The 18,048-nt window shown below is 42.4% G+C and overlaps 1 protein-coding gene across 2 annotated transcripts in view; it reads left to right on the top strand.

Annotated features, from left to right (window-relative positions):
* Positions 1-18,048, top strand: part of ATP7B (ATPase copper transporting beta) — a 40,092-nt gene that overhangs the window by 4,353 nt on the left and 17,691 nt on the right. Inside the window, exons 1-9 of one of the 2 annotated variants that reach the window (XM_072332678.1) lie at positions 2,940-3,287; positions 8,689-9,916; positions 11,281-11,517; positions 12,788-12,951; positions 13,901-14,062; positions 16,238-16,314; positions 16,682-16,856; positions 17,432-17,665; positions 17,861-17,952. In XM_072332678.1, coding sequence (XP_072188779.1) covers positions 3,042-3,287; positions 8,689-9,916; positions 11,281-11,517; positions 12,788-12,951; positions 13,901-14,062; positions 16,238-16,314; positions 16,682-16,856; positions 17,432-17,665; positions 17,861-17,952 — 2,615 coding nt within the window. In that variant the 5' untranslated portion in view covers positions 2,940-3,041. Of the gene's footprint in view, positions 1-2,939; positions 3,288-8,688; positions 9,917-11,280; positions 11,518-12,787; positions 12,952-13,900; positions 14,063-16,237; positions 16,315-16,681; positions 16,857-17,431; positions 17,666-17,860; positions 17,953-18,048 lie in introns of those variants that run through there. The other variant, XM_072332687.1, reaches the window with a different exon arrangement.

The following is an 18,048-nucleotide window of genomic DNA, read 5'->3' as shown; positions in this document are numbered from 1 at the left end:
AGCAAATGCTGGTAAAGAGGGAAAACAGACCAGTTTGTTCCCACTTAAGTGATATAAGTGTTTAAGTGATATTTGTGTTTTTCTTTCTCTCCTGTAGTAAGTATGGCAGCTAGTTTGGAAAACTCAAGGACATGGTTAGTACCAGGAATGTGAGCAAGCTTCCAGCTGTAGTATGACTGAACGTGACTGTTGTTTGTGATGTTACTATGAGCTTTGCGGTAACTTATTTTCTTCTTCTTTCCCTTCAAGCTCCAATTCCTGCTGTCAAAACCAAAGTTATTCTAGCCTTGCTTGGATAGGGGACATTTTCAATGGTTTTAGCTGGCTGCATCATGAAGACAGTTTGAAAAGAGCCCTAAGTACAGCCAGATGTGAAACTGATTTGTTTTTAGCCTGGCGTCACTGTATGGGTGCGTTTTGTTGTGGTGGTTTGGAATGATATCTCTTGAGGAAAATAGAAGAACTAGAAACTTTACATTTAAGTGGTTTTCGTAGTGATTTCCATAGTGTTTTTACTAAACACTATAGCTAAAGTCCGCCCCGGTGCTGACGTGATGCAAAGGTGTTCCAACCCGTTCCTCTTGTCTGTTGGGCAGATTAAGGCAATGTGACTCCCTTGCCTCCAGGCCACTGATTCTTTCTTTGAACCCAAGCTTCTCATCTTGCTGGCATTGTTAAGAATACTTTAAGATGCTTTCCTACCTCAAGGAGCCAGAGGGATTAGGCACAGGACAAATAGACTCATAAAGCTGAGGATGAATGTACACAGGAAGAAGCATTTGCATGAGGACCCTTCTCTGATAGTAGCAGGTGATATAAAGAGGGAAGCTTATGCTTTTATGAACTCTTGAAGCTTTAAGTCAAAGGGATTTTGCTTTCTTTAAATGCTTTGCATTTTCTATCATGCAAACAAAAGCATCTCTCCCAGCACTTGTAAAGAGCTGTGAAAACAGCAGAGGTATTTTGTACCTGCCATCTAAATCTCAGGCTACCACACCTGAGTGATGCTTCCTGGTAAAGCTGCCCAGCTGTGCAAAACCCAGCCTGGAAGCAGGGTGTGCTGCTAGGGTGTGTTGCTGTTGGAAGGTGAAACAGGCAACAGTGCCTTTCCAACCTCCCTCCTGGCCGCTAAGAGAATTGTGGAGGGGTTGGGATCAAGCAGGACCTCTGTCAAGGTAAATTGGAACATTTGCTTGTTTGTTTTACAAGATCCTTGGATGTTTCTGCTTTGGGAATGGCATTGCTTATCCAAGAGCTGGTGCGGGTAACTCAGCTGCACAGATTTTATTCTCCACTGCTCTTTATCTCTGCTTGAGTCCTTGGCTAAATAGATATTTGACATCCTATTACATTAGACTTGTTGAAATACATCTTATATCCTTTTCACATGAAGAATGATAGAATTTATTTATTTTTTTTACCCTATCAAAATAGTTCTTCTCAGTGTGGGCAGATACCTTGTAAGCTAAAAGTTTTCAAAACACAATCCTCAGTCTCTACCTCTGTGTCAGCATTCAGCACTGTGCTGAAGCCAAAGGACTGTGGGGGGCACTCACTAAGAACTTGTCTGTGCTGCTTCTAGAAACAAGCAGATTTTTCCTTCAGAATTGCTCAGAACCTGGGGGAGAAATGTCTGGAATTTCTGTTCCCTAAGACATTCTAGAACTTGAAATTTCCATTGTGTAGCGTTATTACTCAGAGCTGAGTGTCTGAGCCTCTTTGATTTGGGATCTGTAGTATGGAGACATAGCTCCAGTATGCAAAGACATCGCTATGAAATATTTTCACTTAAACACAACAATTTGACTTTCTATTTCTTGTTTCCAAACTAGTTCAGGTCAGTAGTCGTGGCAGAGAGGCGAGGGATATGAAGGTAAAAGTGGAAAGAATCTGACCTTCTCCAGCCAACTGGAGCAACATGTGTGTACCCTCATGTGTCCCGAGATATTGGTCCTGTCTGCTGATCTCTGCACAGGAGTAAATTGGATGATGTTTTCCAATCTGAGGGCTTCTGATTGAATGTAAAGGAATTATTTTAAGTCTTGCCTCTGTGGTGAGATGGCTGCTTGCTCAGGGAGGGTGTGAATTGATGATAGATTGACCACAGTGTATAAATTCCCTTAATGACCATCCTTTAGGCACCTGTTTAGGGGCATCTTTAGAAATGGATGGCTCTGCTGAAAGCTCAGGGAACCTGAGGTCCCACTCACCATGTTAGAACAGTGCTGTGAATGTTCTCAATTTGCTGCAGGCAGTCTCACACCCAGCTTGGCTTCCAGTGTTGGTACCTGTTGTGTATGGCTATGTTAGGCATTCCTGTAGCTGGCGAGAGGAACTAAAGGGTTTGTCCAAGGAAATAACCCCTTTTTTTCCCCCAGCACTAGTTGCTGATGTAGCTTTCTGTTTGTTTGTTTGTTTATTTCGTAGTTAAGCTTGGTGATGGCAAAGAGGTACAGTTTAAAAAGTGAAAGTATTGTACTCAGCCTTCTTTTCCTTTCTGAAATGAAGGACTGTTCTAAATGAATGAAAGACCTTCAGTCTAGGGATCTCACTGAACAACATCATCACGAACATGGTAAAAATGTGAGCGGGGACCATATCTTCCCCAAGAAATCCCTGAAAAAAGGAAGGGGAAAAGCAACATTGCTCTTTGTAGGAGCTGTGGGTATGCCTGACTGAGTTAATTATGCACCGGCTTGCTGCACACAGGTCATGTTTGAGTAGCTTGTGAAAGGCTGAGCTGGCCACAATGCCGTGTGCAAAGATTAGCAGCGCTGAATGCAGTTTGGTAAGCACAAGGGATGCCAATTGGTGGGAAGCATTGAAACTGGCAGCGAGAGGAGGTAGCCGAGTGCAGCGAGCAGTGTACACAAAGATCACAGGTTACATCTGGGATTTCGTTATGCATGCCTAATGAGCGCATTGATGAGAACTCCCCAGGCCGTTCTAAAAGTAGCTGTAAAAAGAGCTGCTGATATACTGAATAGCTTCTCTGGTAAAGCTTTCCTTTGGCGTAGCGATATTTAAAGCCGGCAAAGATAATGGAGAGAAAATTGGACAATAAAATGCGGAGGGAGCTGTCCTGCCTCGCTACTTTAAACAACAAAAACATAACCCTGGTGTCCATTCGAAAGCGGCAGGCAGCTCACGATGTGCCTGAACTACTGATTATTGAAGGGTCCAAAGCGGGGTCTCCGCTAGAAGCAAGCAGTAACTTGCAGAAAGAAGAGAAAGTTTTGCAGCGTAACTCTATGGGAATACCAGAAGGCAACGCAACTGGAAGGCAGGTCGGTGAGCTGTTGTGTGTGTGGGGAGGGAAATGGAGAATTTAAAGCTAAATGTGCTGGACGTGGATTGTATATCGATGTGCTAAACCTTCTGTATATGAATCGCTTCAGTCCTCAGCATGACTCCATGTCTTCTAACAAGCGTTACACTGCCAAGGCCTCTTTGAGGTCTCTGAAATTCAAAAGCAAATGGCAATGAGGTGTGTTATATCATTAGCTAATGAGCATTTTCTTTCGGCTCCACCTCTAATAGTATAGGGTGGTGGTTTTTAGTAAGGAAACAAGCGAGTGCTTCTCCTTTTCAACTGTGATTGCTTGAATAGTTTGATATGTGCTTGTGCTGGGACATTCTCTGGAATCTCAGAAATTGCAGAAACATCAAGACATCATCATTTTAAGTAAGTCATTTATTTATAACTACCAGGTGGACGTTAACAAAACTTCATGATAATATATTTGTGGCAATGTTTGATTTAGTTTTTAATTCAGAGTTACTGTTTCAGAGATTGATCTTTCTAGGTCTCTTCTCCATGAACATCGATGCTGATAAAGACATTACGAGGCTTATTGTTAAAAAAAAAAAGATCTTGCTTTTTAAAAGGTAATATTACAAATAACAATAATTTGGATTAATTGTATGTTTAAGGATAACAAACTCTTAAGAACAAGTATTGTGTTTTTTGAAGCAGCATATACTTAGAACGGCTTAAATAGAGTCAGACTGGAACGAAACGACAACAAAGACAGACTGGCTGTACCTGAAGGCGTTGTCTGTCTCTAGTTACTTCTCACTTTGTAAATGCTTGCTGTAAAATGGTCGTGACATAACTTTACTCTGCCAAAAGATCTCTCTCCTCCATTCAGTCCATTGCAGTGTACTGCGTCGCTCCCATCGCAGCTATGAACATCACAAAGTGTTTCGGTTTGTTTTAATTGGAAATTAGAAACCGTAAATTTGCAAGAAGGTTTTTCTTTTTCCCACTAAACCAAGTATGATTTATATCGCTCACTTCAACCGAAAAGCACCCCTTTGTGTCTCTAAACTTTATCCAATATGGTGCATATGGTATCATTTCAGCAGCAACTGCACAAGCATTTCTCCGTCTTCTATCGCTTAGAGAATCCTGCTTCCAAATGGAACATGTGACTTTGAAGTAATATTTTCTTTGTTTCACAATTTCCAGCTGGGGAGGGTGTTTTTTCCCTTCTTTATAATATTCAAGAATTATTTGGTGGATACAAAGCCGTGTTAGAAGTAGAAAGTAACATAGGTGACTACTGACATGTTCATCTTCACGAGGGGAAAAGGAAAGGAAGAACAAGCATTTAAGGCCTGACCCTGTTAAACAGAATGTACCAACAGGGTGGATGGGAAAGCTGTGCTGAGGTTTGTTAAGAAGGATGGGAACTGAATTTCTGCCTCCTGCCACCCAGAAATGATGCTTCTGTAGGCGTGAAACTAAAGACTCTGGACCTTTGATGTTCCTGAGGCTGTTCTGCCCTGATTTTGTTGTTGGCTGTCAGTCTCTAACAAACTGGGAAAACATCTGAAGTATTTAAAAAGCGCGTGGCTTTCCAGCAGTGTGCTGCTGCCTGCCTGAATCCAACGCTGTGAATCAGCAGGTTGTGAAAGAGGAGAGTGGGAAAGGTGAAAAAGCAGCACAGATAAGGCCGTTTTTCCTTGGCAGCTGTGTGCTTCAAGTTAAGAGGGCAAGAGCTGATTTCAGCCTGAGGATGTGTGGGGAGAAGAGCAGCTGAAAACCTTCAGATATGCCAGGTGAGAGGCTGAGATCTGGTGTCTGTGGGCAAGCAGACAGGGAGAGGCAGAAAGGAATTTGCTGAAAAGGCCAAGCCCCATGTCCCTGCCTGCTGACTGCGTTGTGAGGAGAAACATAGCTCTTTAATTTCAGGATATGAAAATTGGTGTCCCAGGCACAAGAGGGACAACTGTGGCAAGGATCTGTGAGGCATAAGATGGTACAGACTGGATGTGAGGAATAAGGAGCAGTGTGGATGCAACACAGAGATGGATGTTGGGGTAGGAGGGCAGCTCCAGCCCTGGGAAGGAACCATGGGGTTGGGGGATCTTGGTTTGGACGATGTTCAGGAAGTTTAAAGGTTGGTTGCTCTTTTCCTTCAGACCACCAGTTTTAGTTAAATGAAGAACAAAATATTTTCACCTGTTCTTCAAAAAGTTGGAACAGCTCTTTATGCAAAGTGTCAAGTGATGCTCAAGTTTTGGTGTTCCTGTGACTAACAGTGCATTGAAACGCTAGAATCAGCAGTTGCTTGTATGTTTTTCAAAAGACTGGATGGCAGAAGATACCCTTCAGTCTTTTGGTAAATTGAATCTGAATTGCTTTTATGTCACTAGCTGCCTAGAAAAATGGAAGTGGTTAGTGAGCGTGGGGCAGAGAACAAAGCAATGAAGGACATAAAGCCTGTGGTATTGCCTGTTTTCTGTCTACAAGTTGCTGCCAGAAGCACAGCGGACAGGAGCAGGTGGGGAGATGCTTGTGTCACTCTGCTCTCATGCTGTTTCATCAGAAAATGCAAAACACAAATGCCTTTGCTACCTGAGCCAAAGTAAATGCACACGGTGAACTCCTGTAGCACGTTAGGCCTTCTGCTTTCCTGGGTGCTTGTTAAGATAAGCGCTTCCCACCACAACCAAAGTCTCTTCTAGGCTCTGAGAGGGTGGAGATACAGGTAGAAGACAAGGAACAATACTGAAATAAGCTTCTCAGGGCAGACATTGAAATAAATGAGTGTTTAAACTCCATTTAAATATGGTATATGAGAGACAGTTTCCTTTAAAAATGGGCCTTTTCCCATATGTTGGGCCATGTGTAGACCAGGAGTTGGACTCTTTCCTTATGTGCCCCTTCCAACTTGGGACATTCTATAATTCTGTGATTCTATTATATTATTATCTTAAACTGGGAAGGCACAAAGAAGAGGAGATAAGCACGCCTTTTGTGCACTTAAATGGGAACCATTAACTGTTTATGTTTTATTTTGAAGGCAGGAGCTGCCCAGGAAAGCGGTTTAGTCACTGTTCCTGGAGATGTTCAAGAAACATTTAGATGTTGTATTAAGTTTAGTGGGGAAGTATTGGTGGGAGGTGATGGTTGGGCTAGAAGATCTTGGAGGTATTTCCCAACCCAGGTGGGTCAATGATTTATGTTGAGGATTTCATTATCTTTTGGGAAGGAAGCGCAAAGAGAGGGCAATGTATTCCAGGCACTACTTGGTGTAAGGGGGTTAAAGGAGATACAGGGGCTAAAATCCATGTAAATCTTCCCCAGCATCCCTGCAGCATAGTCACAGGCAGGGAGGGGGCAGGTTGCAGAGGGTAGGTTTGCCCCAGGAGGGGCTGCACTATCATGCTTCAGAGCTGAAGATATTTGCTGCAGGTTCAGGCTGGTCTGAGCACCTGTTGCGTTGTGTTGGTTATGGCTTCTTGTTACCCACTCTTCTGTGGCCAGTGCAGCCTCAGTGAAACTCGCATGCCCCTGACACACTGTGTGGTTATGCCGTGCATGCAGTGAGCCCAGGTACTGCTGCATGGTTTTGTAGCAGGTTGTTGGTTATTAGTGGACTGGTGGCATTAAACCAGGAGTCCTAATGGACACCAAGCTGAAAGTGAGCCAGCAGCGTGCTCTTGTCGCTAGGAAGGCTAATGGTATTGTTGGCTGCATTAGGCAAAGAACTGCCAACTTAAGACTACTAAAGAACATCGCTTTAACAGAGGTGATTCTTTTCTGCTCAGCTCTGGTGAGGCCCCACCTGAAGTAATGGGTCCAGTTCTGGGCCCTCTTGTACTGCCAGCCTTCACCATGCTGTGGTTCTGTAAATCAAGCTTACACCACTTATGGGAGTCAAGCCTGAAGACAAAATTGCTTTCAGTTTTTATTTACAGTCCTCCATAACTGTCCATGACAAGGACCTGGGGAACTGATTTTCAGTACAGAAAGTGGCGGGCACTTCAGGAAGCCCATTTCTGCCTTCAGCTGAAGGTGAGATTCAGACGAATGTTGCATGTAAGTGAAGCGATGGCTCCTGTCTGTTTATGAGCAGTTGCTTTTCCCAGGAAGTAAGTGCCTGCTGTTCTAATAAATACAGCACAGAGAAGACAAATTTTTTGTGTTCTTTTTTTTTTTCCCATTTTGGTCGTGACCCAGACATCGTTATTCACAAGCTGTCCAGGCATGAAACAAAATCAAGTTAATGGGTTTTGAATACTGCATCAAATGAACTGGGTGAAGTCTAGTGTTAATAAGCAGCCTAAGTAATTCTCATCTGTGCTGTACCAAGGAGACAGTTTTCTTCTCTTTAGCAGAAATGAGATTAATATTGTTGAGCCTGATCTGGTGACTCCTCCTCCTGTCCCTTCGCTGCTGTAATCCTCAGCATTAGGTGTTACAGTAAGAGATAAAGGGCCTATGGCTTCCCAGGCAGGTTAACAGATTTGTCATAGCAGCTTCCGTCTAGATTTTTAGAAGAAGTTACTTTAAGTAACCGTAATGAAATCTGATGTTTTTTACTTGAAACCCAACAATGTTGAGCTTGTCCCTCCCCTACTGTGCCTTCCTCATGACTTGATGTCAGCAGTGTCCTTTGATGACAGAGTTATGCTCTGATTACCTCATCTGTGAGATACGTTGCCTTTGTAATTTCCATTAATGTTTCATTTTTCAGTTGAATAGAGTGTACTGAACCATAGAACTGCTGTATTGCAGACCATGATCTGACTGATGGATTGTCTACTTTGGGCTAATCTACCTCAGTAATAGCTGTCACATCCTCAAAATTGGGATTGGATCAAGCCCGTGAGTTCTTGTAGCTCAGTATCAGGTGCCACTTTGTTAGGACATCTCAAAGGGGTTGATGAACCTAAACGATGGTGGAAGCATCTGCATGCATTTGTGTCTTCTGAAATCTGTGTGTGTACATTTTAACTTCAAAAATCTGTATATGTGCAGACGATCCAAACCCTTGTGCACACGTGTACAGCTCTGCAGGTAGCATCCAGCTGGTCCTGCCTGGTTTCAGGCTCTCAGGGAATTACTGAATCTGTTTTCTCTGGGCCGTTTATTTTGTTTTCGTAGTGAGTGGGGCAAACTGAGCTAGCTGTTCATGTTTGTGGAGCGATGTTCAGTGTGGTCCCTCCCGTGAGCCTCTGTGCAGGTGGCAGTCTGCTAGGAAGAGCAGAGCTCAGGCTGCGTGGTGAGAGCGCTTTAGTTATAGATAAATTGTGTTGGGACTGCTGGGAACATTTTGCTACCCGCTAACTGGTAATGTATTCCAAGTGTAAACCAATGTTGTGAAACATTTAAATGGAATATTGCTGCTTTCAGCAATAAGGATGCACACGTTTTATTTTTCTTTTGCTCTTTAGGTTTTGTCCAACACTGACTCTCCTCCGAGCTGTGCGCTGGAATCTGAAATGAAACAGAATTTTGCTTTTGACAACATGGGCTACGAGGAGAACTTTGAAGCCATGCCCTCACCATCTTCCCAGGAGCGCACTGTGGTGGTCAACGTTGTGGGAATGACTTGCCAATCTTGTGTGCAGTCGGTAGAAGGACGAATTTCCAAAGTTAAGGGTGTTGTGAGTATTAAAGTCTCCCTTGAACTGAATAATGCTTTAGTAAAATATCTACAGTCAGAAATAAGCCCTGAACAGATTTGCCAAGAAATAGAGGATATGGGCTTTGACGCTAACATAGCAGAAGAGAGGTTGACACCAGTGTCTGTAAATTTGCCGTGCTCGAGAGAGGCAGTAATAAAGCTTCGGATAGAAGGCATGACTTGCCAGTCCTGCGTCACCAGCATTGAAGGAAAGATTAAGAAGCTTCACGGTGTGGCAAAAATCAAGGTGTCACTCAGTAACCAGGAAGCAGTTATTGCTTACCATCCGTATATCATTCAGCCTGAGGAACTTAGGAGCCATATCAATAACCTGGGGTACGACTGCACCATTAAGAGTAAATCAGCACCTTTGAAGCTTGGTTTGCTTGATGTCAGGAGCCTGCAGAGTGCAGACCCCAAAGAGACACCTGCATCTCTCGAGGGTGAGGGTTTGCATCCATTGGTTGCCAACAAGAGCAGCACAGCTACAGTGACTGTACATATAGAAGGCATGCACTGCAAATCTTGTGTCAGAAACATTGAAGGAAATATATCCTCTCTTCCAGGCATACAAAGTATTGAAGTCTCCTTGGAGCATAAATGGGCTGTCGTGCAGTATAGCCCAAATTTAATTACCTTGCCTGCTTTGCAGCAAGCTATTGAATCCCTTCCACCTGGAAACTTTAAAGTTTGCCTCCCTAATAGTTCAGAAGCAAATAACCAAGCATCTTCATCTCCTGCTTTGGTATGTGATCTCTTCAAAGAGCCACTGAAAGACAGAGTGTGCACAGCTGTTATTAGGATTGATGGCATGACCTGCAATTCCTGTGTACAGTCCATAGAAGGAACAATATCTCAGAGACAAGGCGTGCAGCATGTTGCAGTTTCTTTAGCTGACAAGACTGGGACCATACATTATGATCCTGCTAACACAAATGGAGAGGAATTGAGAGCCGCCATAGAAGAAATGGGGTTTGATGCATCTTTGCTGACAGGTAACAGTGTTTTGCCTTCTGTGGGTAGCATGTCAAAAGGCTTGGAAGTTGGTACAATGTCTTTTAAGTGGCAGATGCTCTTACCACTGGAGTAGGTTTCCTCCTATGGGCTCCTCCAGCCTCCTACGGGATGCTGTGAGATCTGTCAAACTGACTGTTTTAATTTAAATTCCGTTATACTAAAACATACAAACTAAAGCATGTTTCATTTAAAACTAATTTTTTTTTTCCTGGCTAAAATCCCTTCTTAGTGTCTGAATCTTTTGATCTTTATTTCTTGAGAATTTTTGCTAGGGACCTAAGCCTTGCTGTCAACAAGGTGAATGCCAAGACACACACAGTCATTGGGAGCCAGCGCTACTTTTACGTGTTAAGCTGCAGCACAGTTTGTGGAATTTGTACACATGCTCAGTGTTGAAGGAGTTGCTATGGTGCATAATCTCCTCTAGCAAATTTCAAAAGCAGCAGTATTTATTTGCTTCGGGTCAGAACAAATTTCCTTTAAGATACGGATGTGGTATACCTGGAATGCATTGGTTTCAACCCCAAATACCCAAACAGTTTTTCTCGCAGATCCAATCCCTTTGAATCTATGGAACAGCTACAGATGAGAGTCCACGTATGATGTTAAATCATGATTTGTTTCTTTCATAACTTGTTGGTGGAAGAGCTCCTATCTGTGGAAAAGGAGAGGAACAGCTGTGCTTAGCATGTTCAAAAGTAAATCTTCATCCTTTGCACAAACCTTCTTCTGCCTTACGGAGGTGGTTTGAGAGCACTGCTGTAGCCAGGAGGGTTATTTGTTGGATGCTGTTATCTGGCAAAGAGCAAAGGTGATCACTGTAGGATTTATGACTTAGAGGTCTGAGTGCTGCAAATCCTTCCACTACTCATTTTACAGTACTTGCATAACTACTGTGTCATAAAGAGAAACCTGTTGAGAAGCTTTTCCTTTCCCTTTTAGGGACCAGGCACTATAAGCTGTATAGAAGGTAACAAAGGGATGAATATGATGCTGACCTGTACTCTGTGCTGGATAAAGACCCTCTAGATGCCAGTGTATCTTTATTGAGCAGAGGTAGCTGTCAGATTAAGGTAGCTGTCTGATCTAGACACAGATTGGAGGGAGTCACTTGCCATCTGAAAGTGGCAAGGAGATGTGTAGTTAGGTGGTGATATAAGTAGTGCAGGTGAGCGTGTATTGTTATTTGCGTAGTACCAATCTATAATTTTCTTCCACCAAGAAACCAAGATTACCATATCACCTTTCAAACAAATAAAAGACTTTGCACGATCAGTGTAACCTGCATCATCCTATTGCCCTGTAAGTGGTATTTGTTCAGTTTATTGTGCATTTATTCAAGATACTGGTGCAGGAGAATACAAGCAGTGGCCTGATGCCAGTAATGCCGCAGCGCAGCCTCGAGCCCCAGAGCCTCCTCGCCAGAGCTGTGTCTCCGATGCACTTCCAGACAGCCTGCACCTTGATGAGCCAAACCAGCCCAGTGGAGCAACAGCCAAGAAGTGTTTTTTACAAATCACTGGCATGACCTGTGCATCGTGTGTGTCTACCATTGAAAGAAATTTGCAGAAAGAAGACGGTAATACATTTGACATTACAATAATGAGTTCTGGGGGACTGCTCATTGGAAAAGGTGTTCTGTACGGTCACTGGAAGGGGCCATGGTAGAATGTCTTGAGGTTAAATAGACTTAAACTTCTTTTTAGAGCTAACGTAACTACAGCACTGCTTGTGTAGTGAGCCTACACGATGGACGCAATTGTTTTGTAATAGTGGTTGGAATATGATCAGCGTTTCAAATTAGAATGAGACGTAATGGTTGCACCAGGGGAGATTCAGGTTAAACATCAGGGAAAATCTATTCTCAGAAAGAGCAGTGAGGCGCTGGCAGAGGCTGCCCAGGGAGGTTGTAGAGTCACCATCCCTGGACGTATTCAAGAACTGTGTGAATGTGGCACTGAGGGACATGGTTAGTGGGTATGGTGGGGATGGTTTGATGGTTGAACTAGATGATCTTAATGGTCTATTCCAACCTTAATTATTCCCTGTCTCAAATATACATTCATACATAAATTAGGCTCAAGACAAGAACGGAAAAGTTGTTCTTATTTTGTTCTCAGGGCCTTGCGTCTTTACAGAGCAATCCATCACTTTCAAAGCTGTTGAGAGCTCTGACAATTGTGGTATGAAGCTTATTCTCCGGCATACGTTTGCACAAGCATGTACAAATAAATGTGTGGCTCCAATCCCTGGGTAATTATATTAGTTTAGGCACAGCAAGTCCTGTCAGGTTAGAAGTCTGCAGACTGGCCATGCAGAGCATGAACAGTCGAGCATCAACATTGTCTTCTTTAATACACATCAGCACATCTTAATTGGGTTTTGCTTATTGATTCCTGTGTCTGCAGTCTCCCAATGCATGTTCTCCATGTGCTGATACAAGTCAATTGATTTGACTGTCAATTTAGATTTAAAAAAATAATAATAATAAAAAAGAAAGCCCAATGTCCTGTGGGATTTGGTTAGGGCTTGGCAAACTTAAGAAAGCCAGGGTAGAGCTTGGAGTTAGAAGTGCAGAAATTGCTCATGAACTTCCTTTCTGTCTCTGACCATAGCCTCCTTTCCCACGTTGCAGCTTCTCTTGTTGCTATAGGGAACTTTGGTATGGCTGCATCTCAGTAAAAACTTTGCTGCTGTGACCAGGGAACAGAGCTAGGAGGAGGATCCACTAGACATAAAATGGCACTAAACTGCTTCGGTTTCCACTGAAAATCACATGTGATATTTTATTTTTCTTCCTCACAAACTGAACTGCATTATCTTAACATTCTCTATTATTGCTGCTGCAGGTATTGTTTCAGTGTTGGTAGCACTGATGGCAGGTAAAGCAGAGATAAAATACAAGCCAGAGTTCATACAGCCTCTTGAAATAGCGCAGTTGATTCAGAATTTGGGTTTTGAAGCCACTGTCATAGAAGATCATTCGGAAACAGAAGGAAACGTGGAGCTTCTTGTAAGTAAAATGTGTTTCAAATTGTGCGTTGGTTTTGGATATGGTGGGTTCAGGAGAAGCATTTTCTTCTTTCAAGAGCTTTTGCTTAAGGAGATGTGGCCTCAACAGATCAGGTCTGTCTGGTGACGCTCATTTTACTTAATTGCTAGAAAATCATTTTCTCTTAGAAGAACCTGACAAAAGCACTGAAACAAAAAGCAATAGTTATATGTATAGAATAGGCTTCTGTTAGCAAGGGGAAATGAAATGGGAAATGATATATCATTGAGCATCTGATGAGAAGGTTAGGGGCTTTGTATAGAGGTCTGAGAACGCTGGGTGAAATTATTAAATAGTTCATAGCAGGACAGATTCTTTGAATGTCTGTTTTTCTTCTCTTATGCTTACATACAGTAAGACAGAACACAACAGCCTACGCTTATGCAAACAGATCAGAAAGTGGGAATGTGCCATGCTGAAGCCACCAGATTTGAGTTAAGATGATGAAGTTGAACATGCTCACATGTGTATTGACTCTGTCAGTGTTAATAGGGCTGCTGATAGAACTATACAAACTGTACTCTTGCAGTAAATGCAACGTGCTAGTGCTGCTGTACAAATAAGCTGCAGTGAATAGAACTGTTTGTTGCAGAATTGTATAACAATACAAGCAGATAGTTATACTTGTTTCCTGTAAGACAGCTCTATAAACTCTTCCTGATCAGGCCTTGGGTCGGTGCCTGCAGAGTCTGAACAGTCACTCATATGTTTGTAACAGAACCTCAGATTCTTTAACAAATATTGGGTGAACATTTGGTTCATTAAAAGTGATGACAACAACAAAAAACTTCCTTAAACACTGAAACCTGCATTGTGAGTGCAAAAGCTAAAACGACTGATGTACTTGCCCTTCTTAGCACCAATGGTGAAAAGAGATTGCTAACTGTACCTTAAACTGTGTTTATTTCAGATTACAGGGATGACTTGTGCTTCCTGTGTTCACAACATTGAATCCAAACTTATGAGGACGAATGGCATATTCTACGCTTCAGTTGCACTTGCTACTTGCAAAGCTCACATCCAGTTTGATCCTGAAATTACAGGACCTCGAGATATTATAAAAATAATTGAGGTAGGTTTTAGAACATGTTTTCTTATAAACAACAAGAAGAGGTGTCCCTGCCTGTAGCAGGGGGGGTTTGAACCAGATGATCCTAAGGGTCCCTTCCAACCCAAACCACTCTATGATTCTACACTCTATGAATCTACTCTATGATTTGTGCCTCTGGTGGCGCAGTGGTATAAGGTGCTGCTTGCAACACCAGAGGCCCGGGGTTTGAATCCCCCCTGTGGAGCAAGTGGCAGAAATGCTGCTCTGCTACACAGAAAAGGCTCGAATCCCGGGAGTTGGACTTGATGATCTCTAAGGTCCCTTCCAACTCGCACGATACTTTGATACTGTGATACTGTGTGATACAAGTCTATGAAATTAAGAAGAAAATAAAGCATCTGATGTTTGGGGGGGTTTCACTGACTTTTACAGATAATGTATGGTGTTTACTATGTGGTGAATCACAGAATCACAGAATTGTAGGGGTTGGAAGGGACCTCCAGAGATCATTGAGTCCAACCCCCCTGCCAAAGCAGGCTCCCTACAACACGATGCACAGGTAGGCATCCAGGCAGGTCTTGAATATCACCAGAGAAGGAGACTCCACCACCTCCCTGGGCAGCCTGTTCCAGTGCTCCGTCACCCTCACCGTAAAGAAGTTCTTGCGCACATTCGTGCGGAACTTCCTATGCTGGAGTTTCAGCCCATTTCCCCTAGTCCTGTCCCCACGCACTACTGAAAACAGACCAGCCTCGCCACTATGGCTCCCACACTTCAGGTATTTATAAACCTGGATCAAGTCCCCTCTCAGCCTTCTTTTCTCAAGGCTAAACAGACCCAGTTCCGTAAGTCTGCTGTGCTACTCGGAAGTGCATAGCTTCCTAGTCTGCTCAGCCTATTGCTTTAAAAATACATCCCAAAAGTTACAAAAGGATAAAAACAAGTCCAACAAACCCACTTTTTAAAAAAACTCTGTATCTGGTAAAAGTGTCAATAAGTCTATTCTGTCTGCTCTGTGTAGAATCGTGTCTCTGATTTCCAATTGTTTCAGTGAAGTGTTGATACTTAAAACAAACAAACAAAAACAAACAAACAAAAAAACAAACCCAAACCAACCAACCTTATTTCTTTTGTCTCTGAAAGAGACTGTGAAAGAAGTTGTGTAGCAACAGGGAGCTAAGCCCTGCTCATACCGGGAGCATTACAAATCTGTATACACCGGCCTTTTTTCCTGTGTTGACTTAGAGAGAAACATTTCAACTAAAACAGCCATGGTAGGAAAAAATATCCTGGCTTCCCCGTGACGACAGAGATCATAAATTCTGCTATTATTGTAGGTCAGGTGTCGATAAAGATTTTTCCTCTGCTTCAGCAGGAGGGAAGAGAATTTGTTGGATGACCCACACACAGAAAGTAGTCAGAACAGATGAGTCTGTTTTCCCTTCATGTCCTTAGACTATTTTGTTCAGCACTGTGAAGCTGATGTGGCAGCAGTGATCAGCATATAAGCAGTAGACTGTTCAGGCTGGTGGAGCAATTCTTTGAGGTATATCTTGCCACAGCAACATCTCATAATGCAGCTATTGAGATTAATTTCTGGGGGGAGGAGTGGTTGCAGTGCAGTAGGTCACAAAAGGGTCAGTCATAACTGGCTTATTGCATATATATATATATGTATATAGCTTTTCCCTGCAGTCAGCTTCATAGGTTTAAACTGGTTCTGGTAACCTCAATTTTCAACTTCGGATGCATCTACTCAACTGTGGTGTTAAGGAGATGCTAGCAATGTTTACTAGCCCAGTAGCTTGTATGCATTTTTACCCTCCTTTGTGGTGTTTTCCATCTGTCATACTTATTCCACTGGGGATTAAAAGGTGTAAAATTGCTGTGAGGAGGAGGGCAGCAGCATACTAGCTGTCAGTGGGAGCTGCCTTTGCCTAGGAAGCCAGCACATTTACTGAATTATGACTGTATTGGTGTATAGATAACACAAGTACTTTATAGTCCACATTCTGAGTACTATCTGATACATCCTCCTGCTGAGGATCTGAAAATAAATAAGATGGCATTTATTAAATACGGAGCAGTGTCCTTTTCTGACATTTCTTCTAAAACAAGTGTCATTTAAGTATGTTACAAGTCATATAGTTAGTCTAATCAGAAGTAACTCATCTTCCTTCCTCTTTTAATAAAAAGGAAATTGGCTTTCATGCTTCTGTGTCTAGAAGAGTTCCAAATACACATAACTTGGATCATAAAAGGGAGATACAGCAGTAAGTACTTCTCTTTCTCTCTCACTAATGAATGTATGTAGATCATCTCTTTTAACGCACCCCCCCTCACTTTCCCCAGTTAATTTAGCTTCCTCTTGTGTAAAACATATTTCATTTTATGATTTGCTATTTGGTTCAGATACCTTTACTGCTTTCGTTAGTTTGGGTTTTTAACTGATAAATGACTATACATTTAAATATGTAGGAGACAGTAAAACTGTCCTGATGTTTTGGTTCTTTCCCAGTTATCCCAAAGATGTGTGTTAGAATAGCACTAATACCCCTTGCTCTGTATTGTCAGCACGGTGTTTGGCCTGGGTACTGCAGGATGTGCCATGACTGGGAATTTACAGCTTCTACTTTTCAGGTGGAGGAAGTCTTTCTTGTGCAGCCTTGTGTTTGGTATTCCTGTCTTAATCCTAATGATTTATATGCTAATACCTGGCGGCGAACACCACGGGGCTATGGTGCTGGAGCAGAATCTCATTCCTGGATTATCTATTTTAAATCTTCTCTTCTTTGTCCTGTGCACTTTTGTTCAGGTATGTCCAGAGTGTTTCTAGGAGGTTTGCTTTTTGTTTGTCTCCTATTTATGTAGTCTGATCTGATAAATATAGGAGACCCATGGAAAGGTTTAGTGAATTATACCTACCCTCTTGTCTGTGACACCTCCATAGAGTGAAATGACACTTCTTTGCAAATTATCAATTCTTAATTGCTCCCTGTGCTTATTCCTGCCACTGTTGTGTCAGTAGCGTTTCCAAAACGAAAAGGTAATATTAGAACAAATAAATACACGATCAGGTACAAACTGGTTAGATAACTATAGGTAAATCCCTTCAACTTCCTTGCTTTGTTTACTTTGCATTTCTAGGAAAAGGGCAGGATCTGCCAGGATTTAGCTGGTGGATGTTTAGAGAGTAAGTTAGAGCAAGTGAGAGGATAACATGGGAATCAACCTCCAATAGACCTCTCCACTAAAGTGACACTGAAATAAAACTCAGATGGGACAACCATCCCTTCTGTTATCTACTGCATGTTCTATTGGTGATATTATATACCCCTTGCTTTCACTGCTCTGATCATAGTATGTGCCTGTCTACTCTTACACCAACAGTTTCTCGGTGGATGGTATTTTTATGTACAAGCTTACAAGTCACTGAAGCACAAGGCAGCCAATATGGATGTGCTTATTGTACTGGCCACAACGATTGCTTATGTGTATTCATGTGTGATCCTGTTGGTGGCAATAATTGAAAAGGCAGAGAAAAGCCCTGTCACTTTCTTTGACACTCCTCCAATGCTGTTTGTATTCATTGCCCTTGGGAGATGGCTTGAACACATAGCAAAGGTAACTCTTCTTCATGTGAAATATCTTGTATTTATAATGAGAATGGAATAAAACTATTCATACCAATTCGAGTCAAATGTTTCAGATATGTAAAGTAGCCTATACTATGGTCATTTAGAGTTCATAGGTCGCACTAAGCAGACATCAGCATTTATGTGTCTCCTTGTATCTCAAACATCTCTTTCTATTTTTCAGAGTAAAACCTCTGAAGCTCTTGCTAAACTTATATCTCTCCAAGCCACGGAAGCCACTGTGGTGACTCTAGGACCTGACCACTCTATCATCAGGTATTTACATTTCATGAAGCAAAACTCTCAGCCTACTGGATGCACAGACTGGCCTTGAAGCAGTTACAGTAAAACCATTATTGTGACTTTGAAGCC

The sequence above is a fragment of the Excalfactoria chinensis genome, chromosome 1 (genome assembly GCF_039878825.1).
Source record: "Excalfactoria chinensis isolate bCotChi1 chromosome 1, bCotChi1.hap2, whole genome shotgun sequence".
In the NCBI taxonomy this organism is placed as follows: Eukaryota; Metazoa; Chordata; class Aves; order Galliformes; family Phasianidae; genus Excalfactoria; species Excalfactoria chinensis.
This window is presented reverse-complemented; position numbering and strand designations above follow the sequence as displayed.